Source organism: Pleurodeles waltl, chromosome 8, assembly GCF_031143425.1.
Source record: "Pleurodeles waltl isolate 20211129_DDA chromosome 8, aPleWal1.hap1.20221129, whole genome shotgun sequence".
NCBI lineage: Eukaryota > Metazoa > Chordata > Amphibia > Caudata > Salamandridae > Pleurodeles > Pleurodeles waltl.
In genome coordinates this window covers 437,622,122-437,634,174 of record NC_090447.1, presented here as the reverse complement: position 1 = coordinate 437,634,174, position 12,053 = coordinate 437,622,122, and the positions used below count along the sequence as shown (strand labels likewise).

The 12,053-nt window shown below is 44.2% G+C and overlaps 1 protein-coding gene across 37 annotated transcripts in view; it reads right to left on the bottom strand.

Moving 5' to 3' along the window:
* INPP4A (inositol polyphosphate-4-phosphatase type I A) overlaps positions 1–12,053 on the bottom strand; it is a 997,999-nt gene that overhangs the window by 170,765 nt on the left and 815,181 nt on the right. For all 37 annotated transcript variants that reach the window (XM_069204338.1, XM_069204341.1, XM_069204354.1 and 34 more), the window contains one exon: positions 3,765–3,888. In XM_069204338.1, the coding sequence (XP_069060439.1) occupies positions 3,765–3,888 (124 nt within the window). The remainder of the gene's footprint in view (positions 1–3,764; positions 3,889–12,053) is intronic.

Below are 12,053 nucleotides of genomic sequence, written 5' to 3'. Positions count from 1 at the left end.
TCTCCAGTGGGTCGACGGAATCTTCCCCCTGCTAACGCAGGCACCAAAACTTCTGCATCACCGGTTCTCTGGGTCCCCTCTCATCCTGACGAGCGTGGTCCCTGGAACACAGGAGCTGGATCCAAGTGTCTCCCACAGTCCAGTGGCCCTTGTGTCCAAATTTGGTGGAGGTAAGTCCTTGCCTCCCCACGCCAGACAGTAATCCTGTGTACTGCGTGATCTGCATCTGCTCCAGCTTCTGTGCACTTTTCCAAGGATTCCTTTGTGCGCAGCCTAGCCTGGGTCCCCAGCACTCTGTCCTGCATTGCACAACTCGCTGATTTGGACTCCAACGTCGTGGGACCCTCCTTTGTGACTCTGAGTTGACCGCTGTCCTCAGATCTTCTAAGTGCCTGTTCTGGTACTTCTGCAGGTGCTGCCTGCTTCTGCTGGGGCTCTCTTAGTGGCTGAGCGCCCCCTCTGTCTCCTCCTCCAAGGGGCGACATCCTGGTCCTTCCTAGTCCCCAGCAGCACCCAAAATCCTCAACTGCGACTCTTGCAGCTAGCAAGGCTTGTTTGTGGTATTTCTGCGTTGACACACTTCTGCATCCTCCAGCACGTCGTGGGACATCTTCTGACCAAAGGAGAAGTTCCTGGCACCTTCTGTTGTTGCAGAATCTTTGGCTTCTTCCACCCGGAGGCAGCCCTTTTGCACCTTCATCCGGGGTTTAGTGGGCTCCTACCCCCCCGGACACTTGCGTGACTCTTGGACTTGGTACCTTTCCTTTACAGGTTCTCAGGTCCAGGAATCCGTCTTCAGTGTTTTGCTAGTGGGTGTGGTTCTTGCAAAATCCCCTATATCGACTATACTGTCTTTCTGGGGTAGTAGGGTAACTTTACTCCTACTTTTCAGGGTCTTGGGGTGGGGTATTTTGGACACCCTTACTGTTTTCTCACAGTCCCAGCGACCCTCTACAACCTACCATAGGCCTGGGGTCCATTTGTGATTCGCATTCAACTTTTGGAGTATATGGTTTGTGTTGTCCCCTAAGCCTATTTCTACCTAGTGCATTCTATTGTGATTCTACATTGTTTGCACTACTTTTCTTACTGTTACTTACCTGATTTTGGTTTGTGTACATATAATTTGTGTATATTACTTACCTCCTAAGTGAGGGTATCTTCTGAGATACTTTTGGCATATTGTCACTAAAATAAAGTACCTTTATTTTTAGCAACTCTGAGTATTGTGTTTTCTTGTGATATAGTGCTATATGATATAAGTGGTATAGTAGGAGCTTTGCATGTCTCCTAGTTCAGCCTAAGCTGCTCAGCTATAGCTACCTCTAACAGCCTAAGCTGCTAGAAACACCTCTATTCTACTAATAAGGGTTAACTGGACCTGGCACAAGGTGTAAGTACCACAATGTACCCACTATAAGCCAGGCCAGCCTCCTACAGTCCGTGCAGAAGGAAAGGAGAACCAAGGACCAGGGACTTGGGCTTTAGTGATTGTCTCCAAAGTGCACCAAGGGAAAAGAAGAAGGATCAACCGATGATGGTTTTCTCAATGACTGAATAGGAGAGGATCAGGCTCCGGGAAGAGCAAATGTTGAAGGTGTCGAGGGTGGGACCAGCATCGAAACACATCCAAACCTGGTAGTGCAGAAAATCAATTTAACAATTGAACCGATAACCATGCACAATGCTAACTAAGGGTGGAGTCACTACACATTGTGACTCAAAAGACTTCTTTGAACAAAAACAATTTGCAAATGTACAAGCCAAACACTTGATAGAAGGATTATGTAGAGCATGTGTCTCTACAGCCAGATATGCTAAGAGCGCAATGTTATAATTTATCCTTTGATCATTAGCTCTAGTGTTGGCAGGAAGGCGATTTGCACTGGCATGGAAGAAAAGGATGTCTCCTGCAATAGAGTTATAGTTAAGGTATGCAGATCTGTGGGAGGATGTGGAGACTGACATCAAGAAAAGGAGTAAGTCTGAAGAAAGAACTGGAACGACTGGGCAATGTCATCAATGAGTTACTGTTGCCGTCCACTAATAGATTGTTGAAAAAGCACTGTAGGAATGGCACCAATGTGTGTTGTACGTTATGGCTATTTGTGTTGGAAAACCATGAAAGAACAATAACACACTGCAGAAAGGTGAAGTAGGCCTCAAGAGAGGAAGCTGAGGAGGACAGAGGAATTCCTGGGGAAAATAGTTCATAGCATCTGTTGACATTGATAATGTGATACTGGTATTTCTTCTGAAACATGGCAAGCTGGAGGAAGACAGCCTGTTGAGCTGGAGGAAGATGAGGTTGCTGCCAGAGACCTGGAGCTAAAAGAGGCTTGGCAGTGAAAGAATGAAATGCCTGTGTTGGATGAAAGAGGACTGTACTCTAGCAAATACTGTTTTCATGGCACTCAGCAACCTGTACTTGACAATGTCCGACAACCCCTACTGGAAGACCTTTCTAATAGAGAGACTGGCAAATTTGTTCCATTGTGAGGGATGTTAATGCCATTTTTTCAAATCAGGTTTTAGGAGTGAACTCTTCAGCCTTCCTACCTGTGTATGGAGAAACCTACATTTATGGTCTTGGCAGTGATCTCAATAAAGTTTAGGGGCAACATCAGTTTTTTCAGCCACTTCTATGCCCAGAAGAAGCATTAACATACACTCCAGGATATAGTATGGGTCTATAGATGCAGTCTATAATGTGCTATGATGGCCTAATGTTAGCCTGTGTGAGTGAAAAAATCTGGGTGGTAATACAGGTACTCTGCCTACTTGCCTGAGTGAGACGGCAGAGCTTTGTTCATGAAGAAAGCTTACATTGAAACAACAGTCTGAGCATAGGGAGTCCAAAACACAAAGATGAGGGTGTCTATGCATCCCTGATATTTATCCAGATGCTAACCAACATGAACACTAAAACAATGTAAAGTTAATTTATCTAAAGATGTAGCAAAGAAAAGGCCCTTAAGGTGGTGATATATGAAGGGTGACAAGTACACAAGAGGGTGACAAGTAAACAGCAGTCTACTGACTTGAAAGGGGATAAAATCATTTTGAGCTACAGTTATCAATATAGAAAATGAGTCTATAGTGTATATTTAGTATTAAATCATTTCTCAATTGTTGTTGAACATTAAATAAAAAAATATATTTTATATGTGCAGTCTTGAAGAGATTACAGTTATAGTTTTACGTCCTGTTACTTTGTGTTATTTGAGTACTTCGGAGTGTCAGCTACATAATGATTTGGGAGGTGAGTGGCATGTATTACACATGGAGGGAAACATACTTTTTGCAGAATCTTTTTTCATGACAGTACTTTTCTAGGACTGTGTTTGGTTTCTACCCGAGTACAGTCTACAATTAGAGGCAAGAACAAGCAGCATCCATGAATGAATAACATTTGTTGGAAGACTGGGACAGTTATCTTCTTTTCATCTAGTGTGCTACACTCTACCATTACAAACCAACAAGTGGGTGGTTGCATGATTACAAAAAAAAATTAAAGGTTTTCACTAACTGAGACATAAAGGTATATTGCAATAATGTAGCAGTTTCCTTCAGCTAGAAATAGTAGAGCTAGCTAATGACTAACATACATCATATTTGAAATTATATTTCCAAACATATTTAAAAAGATAACATCACTAAAGGAACTTGTGAATGTTTGTAGAGAATTAAAACATGAATGTGCTCAGCATGACATTTAATATATAAACTGAGGCCACTTAGTGACAAATAGGATAGGCTCTTACCATATGTGCTCAGTAGGCTTTCAAACTGTGCCAGTAGTCCGATGGTGTATAGCTGCCGCAGGAATCCATCATCGCGAAGGCAGTTCCTCAGCTTGATTATGAAGCCACAAATCAGTGCAGTGAGCTAGGATTGCAAAAGAGAAAATCATGTTACAAGTCACCTGGATTTCAAAGTGGAGGATGGGAGTAAATGATAATAAGCATTGAGATACTACACAGACACTAAACAAGGGGAAATAAATAAAATACAAATGGATCCTACAATGACAGTTGATGCCTAAATACAAACGGTGTGCCAGGAGACTCATTAGTTTTCTTCTTTGGGAAGAAAACAGCAGTTTTATGTATTTTTTACATGGTGCCTCCGTACCTAACCTTTATCTGCCAATAGGAGGATGTTATTTTCAGTACCTAGGCTCCAATATCAAGGAGCCACCCAAAGTGCATCCCTATCTTGCACCCGGGCTTTAAGAGACTGGCAATGGTTGCAAAGTACATCCTAGTCAGGAGAACAGGAGTTTTAACATTTACTTTACTGAGGCAATGCAAACTGTCCCGCCCCATATAAAGGTTTGAACAGTCCCCATTACTGGGATTTTTGCTTTGCTGACATCTGGGACATATGGAAGGAGTACAGGAAAAGAGAGTAGGGAAGAAATAAAGTGGGGGCGGGGGGTGTTTATCACAAGCGTGCCTGGGGTGATAAATAGGATAAAGGGCAGAATCAAAACGACTCCATGAATGTGCTGCACAAGATGGTGGTCCCCTTTGCTCATTGGTGCTAATGTGCATCTTGGACAACGGAACCTACACATACAAATCTCTTTCTTCTTCACCAAACAAGAAGACTTTTATGGGTCGAAGGAGGTAGCCAGCAAGATACATTTAATTTAGATAGCTGCAACTAGATCTGCCACAATGACATATTTCCTTCCATCTTCATGTTGGCGGCTATCATATTCCCCAGCCCACTACGAAATGGCCTCTTTCTCTGGATCCAACACACATCTACTGAGCCAGCCTAAACCAATCTCAGGAAGGACAGCTAGGGTAGTAGGCTCACTCCATGTGGAGATCATGCACACACTATGCATCTGTAGAGTTGAAGAGAAGCCCTAAAATTCAAAATGTGCAACCACCATGATTGTTTTTTTTTTACAACCAGAGGAGGATAAACACGTCCCTCCTCGGCCAATACTTTGTTGAGCTTACTCATTATGGAGGTCCTGTGTACCAGGGCAGGACAGAAAAATATGGAAAGGCCAACATTGGTATTGCTGGGCCCTAAATCTGTAAAATCTGCATAGTCATGTTTCTTCTGGGCCTGTGGAGAGGAGAATGCAGTACTTAATTTGTGCTTGTTGTTTCCGGTGCTGAGCACTGGCACTGATTTTTGAGGGCCGGGGCTTATTCTTTTGTCTCAAGTCTTTGCTGAGAGCAAAAGACACATATGGGAAAGATGGAGGAAGGGAAAAATGAAAAAGCGTCACAAAAGGATAAAGTAGAAAGCTGCTAGAGTGAGTTGAATGGGCAGGGAGTAGCTTTAAATGAATTAAAGAGGCCAGAGATGGCTTCAGGATTACGCCGCCGCAGTATTCCGTGTTCCCGCATATAATTGCAGCAGTCATGTGATTAAGAGGACTTTGGGCACTGGAACGTTTTTATTTACAAATTAAGCACTGGGAGAATGAACTGATCTGCCAGGACAAGGAACAGGAGTGCATTAGCCAGGAGGAAGTGACCTAATCCACTGACGACAGCCATGAATCAGCTGAATGAAAGGACCATAGAGGACATCTTGATGGATAGAGGCTGTCAAACAGCCACAAGATGCCCAAGCCAGATGCACAGTAACCATCAAGATCACTTGGTTTGGGACATGCAACTCTGCCTTCACAATCCTTTCTATACTACTTGAGTATAAGCAGCCACCTTCTCCAGATGATCATGGGAGTCTTGATCAGTTCTGATTGTGACCCCTTATAAGAGATCCTCTCTCATCAGGTGGAGTTCACCCTTAGTCCAGAACCAACAGGAATAATCTTACAAACCCCAGATTTTCTGGGGATATGATGGTCTAAACCAGGGGTTTTTAAACTGAGGGGCATTAAGTGATCCTGGGGGGAGTGCCAGGCCCGGGTCAAAAGAATAATAAGGTTATATCAGTACTTTGCTTGAAGCAGAAATAAATGGGTTGCTTTAAGCCACTCTGTAATGGGCCATCACTATCACCTTTTCCTATTTATATCCTAGCTGGAATTATGTGTCAAAAGGGAAGGAACGTCAAATATTCTTCAAAATCCCAATCTCATTTCTGCTAATAAACTATGGATACTTTTTCACATTAGTAAGGTCTGCCTGACCAGAACAGTATGTTTGGCAATCATGTAAGATTATTAAAATGGCACTTGAATCCTTCAAAAGCCCTGAGGTTACACACAAATGGCCCCACGTAGGACACCACTGGCCATTGAGCTCAATGTTAAATATAAAATTAGCATGCAGAACTAGAGCTCAGACTGTAACTCTGACCCAGAAGGCCATAGTATTTTGGTTTTCTGTGCTGATTTGCTTTTGGAGTTTGAAAACGTAACTTACAAAGCACTTCAGAAAACATAACATGGAGATCTAAGTGCCCAAGGCAGCGTACGCTTCTGAACATTTAGCATTCACCTGATTTGAATCAGAAGAAGTGAGGCAGAACCAGAAATAGTTTCATAAGCCTTTGCTGGGTTCAGAGAGGTAGCTCCAGGAACTACACACCTGTCATGCTGAGTTATAGCTCTCATATTAACATAGAACGCATAAACTCCCCTCCAGATACAAACATCGTTCCACAATTTTACAAGTTGCAAACGGGATCTGCTATGGCAGCCGTTTACGTTCTTCTTATCTGGACACTCTGTTACCTCTTCAGTTACAATCATTAATTATGAACCTTCATGATGCATAGATAGATTTAGTAAGCTACTTTTTATCTTTTACATTAGATAGTATGAATATATTGTCTACACTTACTTGAATATGCCCTAATGATGATCCTTCCCCTCTTTTCTTTTTTGCTCCTTTCTCACCTGCTTTTTTCTCTCTCTCCCCAAAACAAAATTATCTCATAAAATGCTAAGTTGGTTTTCAGAATTGTTATAATGCACCATGTTTAGACTATTTCTTTGTACTTATAAGTGCTTATGTGTGCAGATTCACTGCCACTTCGACTTTAAAACCCCTTACCATGCCGTAAACTCCCCTTTTATTACATATAAGTCACTCCTAATGTACCCATTAGCAGTGGCCGCCGGCAGCATTAGGAGGGAGGGCGGGAAGCACACACACACTCATTCTTTCACACACACACGCACGCACATCTGTTAACAACACTCATCAACATTCAAACATGCACGCACGCACCAAACATTAATTAAAAAAGATCACACACACACACACACACACACTTACCTTCAGCCTCGGAGGTCCCAGGATGGTTGGGACTTAGGTCAGCCAATGAGGGAAGGCAGCAGTCCCAACTTCGTCACAGAGTGGGATGGGTCAGTGAGACTTCTGACCCCAACCCACTCTGTGACGAGGTGTCACTGATTGACACTCGCCCTGGGCGCTTCAGAGCTTAAACCTGAAGCGCCCAGTTCGAAGTCAATGGGTGACACTTCCCTCCTCACCTGGGGGAGGGCCTCGAGGCACCTTTGCTGAGCCAAGGAGGTCCCGCCCACAGGAGCTGTGACCTCGTCAGCCCAGCGAAGTTCAGCTCAGGCAGCCAGAAGTCTGCGCAAATCGCGCATGTCTGCTCCTGGTTGCCTGACCTGAACATGAAGGGTGTCTGTCAGGCTGACCTTAGTTCAGCCTGACCGGCACTCTTCATAAGGGGCAAAAGGTGGGGGTGGCCCCTCCGCCCTAAAGGACGGGTAGCGCCTGGCCATTAGCGCAGGGTGCTATATAAGTAAAGGGTAGGACATGTACTTTTAAGCTTGACATGTCCTGGTAGTGGAAAACACCCAAAGTTGTTTTTCACTACTGTGAGGCCTACTCCTCGCATAAGCCAGCATTAGGATTTCCTGCTCAAAAAGGAGTAGCTGCATCATGTTTCACATATTTGTAACGGTAATGATAAACCCTCTTTACTGGTAAAGTTGGATTTAACATTACTATTTTAGAAATGCCACTTTTAGAAAGTGGGCATTTCTCTGCTCTTACTGCTCAGTGTATTTGCAGCCTGTCTCCAATACACGCCTGGGGTAGGTGACAGCACTTTGTGCATTCCCTCTGGACAGCTACAAACACAGGAAGGGTGGGAATGGCAGAGAACTCATCTGCTTTTATTTGCATTCTGTTAGCTATCCTTAGGCAGGAAGAGAGAGGGGGAGCTGACACACTTCAATAGGAAGTGTCCTTTGTCCAACACAAGGGACGGATTACCCCCTACTGATAGTCTGAAGCCATGGCTGGGATGAAAGGTGGACCTGTGCACTTCAAAGAGCTGGTTTGAAGTCAACCCCTCTTCAAAGGCACATTTGGGTATAGGTACTGGACATCTGAACCAACCAAATCAGATCAGTACTGGACCTGGGAAGACCTCATCTGGAGTAAAGACTGCCACTCTGTCTGGACTGACTGCTTTAAGGAACTGCTTCTCTGCTTTGCTGAGCTGCCCTGCTGCCTGCTGATTTCTTGCCTGCTGAGGACAAGGGCTGGGCCTATCTCATTTGAACGCTTCCTGTTTACTGAAGTCTTAGGGACCCAAACAACTTCTTGAAACTCTCCTGGATTCTGCCATCTGTGAGTCCTACTCTTGCCAGAGGTTCCCCCTCCAGTCCTGGGCCTCAAAAGTTGGTTCTGCGCTGCTTTCTGAAAAAAAACGACACATCATCACAACTGCAATGGTCAGAACCAACGCATCGCCCTTCGACAGCGATGCACAGGCTGTTGGACGACAGCGAATTCACATCCTGCACGGCCGGATGACACTGCGCGGCTCAAAAAGGACACATTGCCTGTATTCCAATGAAGCCTGATGACGACGCAGTGACCCGGCTGTGTGGAAAATATTCACACATTATGTCCTCAACGTCAACGCTTCGCTCCATCAAGGGTACTTTTTCAGTGGACATTGCATGGATTCTGTGGCTGGCCTATCATCCATTGTGGATTTGCACCAGTCTCGCACATTGTCAAATAACCTTTTGACTGCTAGTGACTTCTAAGTACTAGTTTTAGTTTATTCTTTAAAAATTCATATCTCAAATTCTACTGATTGAAATTTTGTCAAGTTGGTCTTGTTTTACTCAGATAAATATTCTCTATTGTTCTAAACCCATGTGGAGTCTTTTTGTGGTATTTTCATTGTGTTATTGTGTGTGTTGCACAAATACTTAAAAAATTGCCTCTTAAGTTAAGCCTGCCTGCTCTGTTCCAAGGTACCAAAAGGTGAGCACAGGTTAATTTAAAGTGTGTATCTGACTTACCCTGACTAGAGTGGTGATTCTTGCTTGTATAGGGTGCATACTCTGGCCACCAGAAACCCCATTTCTAACAGTGGGCAACAATGACAAGGGGGAAGCAACATGTGGGGCGGAGAAACAGGAGGAGTGGTGGGTGGAAGCAATACAGAAGTTGCGGGGAAGGAACAACGGTGGAGTGGAGCAAAAAAAGAGAGGGAGCGTGATGCATATGAGCAGTGAGCGAGGCCGAGGGGAAGATGTACAAATGGGAGAGAGTAGAAAAACACATGCACTCTTGTAGAATGCTTCAACAAAAATAAAAAGTCGCACCTGATAATGGAGTAGTGAAAAGACACAAGTAATGGGTCCATGCTCCAGGGGGACAGATAAACCCAAGCAGAGGAAGAGAAGCCCACACATGCTAACAAATTAGAAGTAAGCAAATGAGAGCAACAATGAAGCAGACCAATTGTTAGTAATGGGCAGGCTCTAAGCACACCATAAGGTAACCAAATGTCTCACAAAAGACAGCATATGCGCTGTCAAAGGTAAGACCATAAAAGGAAAAGAAAACCCCTCCATGGTTTCCAGCTGCATCAAAATGAACACTGCAGGCATGCCAAGAAACGCACTATGAGCCATAGCATGGACTGTTAACTTACATGTTTTTTCTTCTCCTTGTCCCACGAGTAGCAACAAGTTTTCGATATGCTTGGGTAGCTTCCAAGAGAGTTGTAGACATCTATTGGGGACTCTGCAGAGACTCAAAAACTAAAGCACCTTGTGTTTCCCAGGGCCCAGCAATAGTGACTCTGGGAGAACACCTTCATCATTTCAGGCACTGTGCAATGCACCTTTGTAATGCATTGAGGTTTGTGATCTACGCAGTTCCTAGGCAACTATGTTTAATGAAACAAGTAGGACTTTCACAGAAATGTTTACTGTTGTGTACTATTTACAATGGAATGTATGTCAAAACCCAGAGAGATGGATTAATTTATAATGAAAGGCAAGGAAAGTGGATGCCTGTGGGACTATCTTGTAAGGCTAGTGTATACTGAAATGCATGTTTTTTGACTGATTATATAGTGACACCTTTTGACAAAACCACTAGGTATACCACATTGTTTTAATCATGGGGTTAATGTGTTTATATAAGTTACAGTCAGCTAGCAACCAAAGCATTAAACTGTCACCAGCATGGATGTTCTAGTTCGCATTTAGGGATTTATTTGGTGACTGACCTTTACTTAGTATACTCCCTTGTACTTTGTGAGGCCTGGTGGCCCATTTTTTTTCCACTTCCCACTCAGGATATATAAAAATGTATTCACTGAAAAAATAAAGATTAAAGGGACATTATAGTTCGGTGTGCAGGCATGTAGGTGTAGGCTCTGGGGTTTTGAACCTGCTCCTGCGACTGCAAGAGGAGGTGTACTCTGTGTGGAAGACAGAGCAGATGGCACAGGGAAAGGTTAATGAGGTCTGCATACCACACCCATTGTGGCCAGCTTGGGAAATTAGGATTCGTTGGGCTCTTGCATCATCATTATCTATCTTGTTTGTAAAGGGGGTTTGCCTGCTGTTGTGCTGTGAATTGTCGACAGTCTTGAAATTAAAAGCCCCTGCTGAAGCCAAGAAACGTCCGAAACTGACAGTAGTCTCTCGTTTGTATTTGGAGGGCAAGGAATCTGGCCGTGGCTTTACTGTCCTTAAGCCTCTCCAGTGCAGAGTCTGCTTTGGCATGGTGGAGCCAAGATGCATCAAACAGAAGGTCCATTAATGTGGTTTATATGTCTGGTGAAAAGCCTGAATATCTTAACCAGGCCGGACGACATATAGAGATGGATGTTCCCGTGGCTCCTGCCATTGAATCTGCAAGATACACGCCAGACCATATCGTCTGCTTTGCAGCAGCCTGACAATCAACTCTGTGAAGTGTGTTTGCAGGTCATCCAAAAGAGTGGGGATAACAGCCTGAGAGGAATTTAACAAGGCATGCCCATACTGGCCAAGAACACCAGAGGCATTAATAGATTAGAGTGTCATACTCCCAGCCGAAAACATTTTCTTCACAAACTGTTCCAGCTTCTTTGATTCCCTGTTCGTTGGTATAGAGGAGAAGGAGCCCACTGTACAGGAATAAAAGGCATGCACCACTAGGCTCTCCGGAGATGGATGAGCTGATAACAAGCTAGGATCTCCCAGAGCTAGCATATATCGCTTCGCAATGGGTCTAGAGACGGCTGTAGAGGTTGTCAGTTTCTTCCATATAGCCAGTAGGGGCTCAGCTGGTGCATCATTGAAAGGGAGTAAGGGTTCCGATGTGAGGGAGGTGGATTGCATGACTTCAGTGAGAATGTTAAATTTGACTTTGTGTGTCGGAGCTGTAGGCCCAACATGTCACAGCTATCATGATTACTGTGCAATAGGAGGTCAGGCCCATCAGTAAAAGAAGTTCCCACTCCGGTGAGGTATAAAGCCCACTGGCATCCTTCAATCCCACAGAGTCCACGTCCAACCAGCAACCCCCTTCATCATCTGCACTGGAGCCTTCTGAGGGTCTTTTCCCCTAAATAAATACCTGCCTTCTTCTAAGAGCTACTGAGAATCTCTTCTTAAGTGGTGGTACACTCTCAAGTGGATGTGCCGCCAGGTCCTCTCTGAATAGGACTTATTGCAAGCATTCCTCTCCTCGCCTCTTGTGTCTGATGTATCATTTTATGTGTCCAGTGTGTGCTCCGATGTGGGTCCCATGCTCACTGTGCCACTGGAATCAAGCTGAACCCAGCTAAACCTGACTGATGAGGCCCAATCAGAACGAAACTAGTCTTAAATT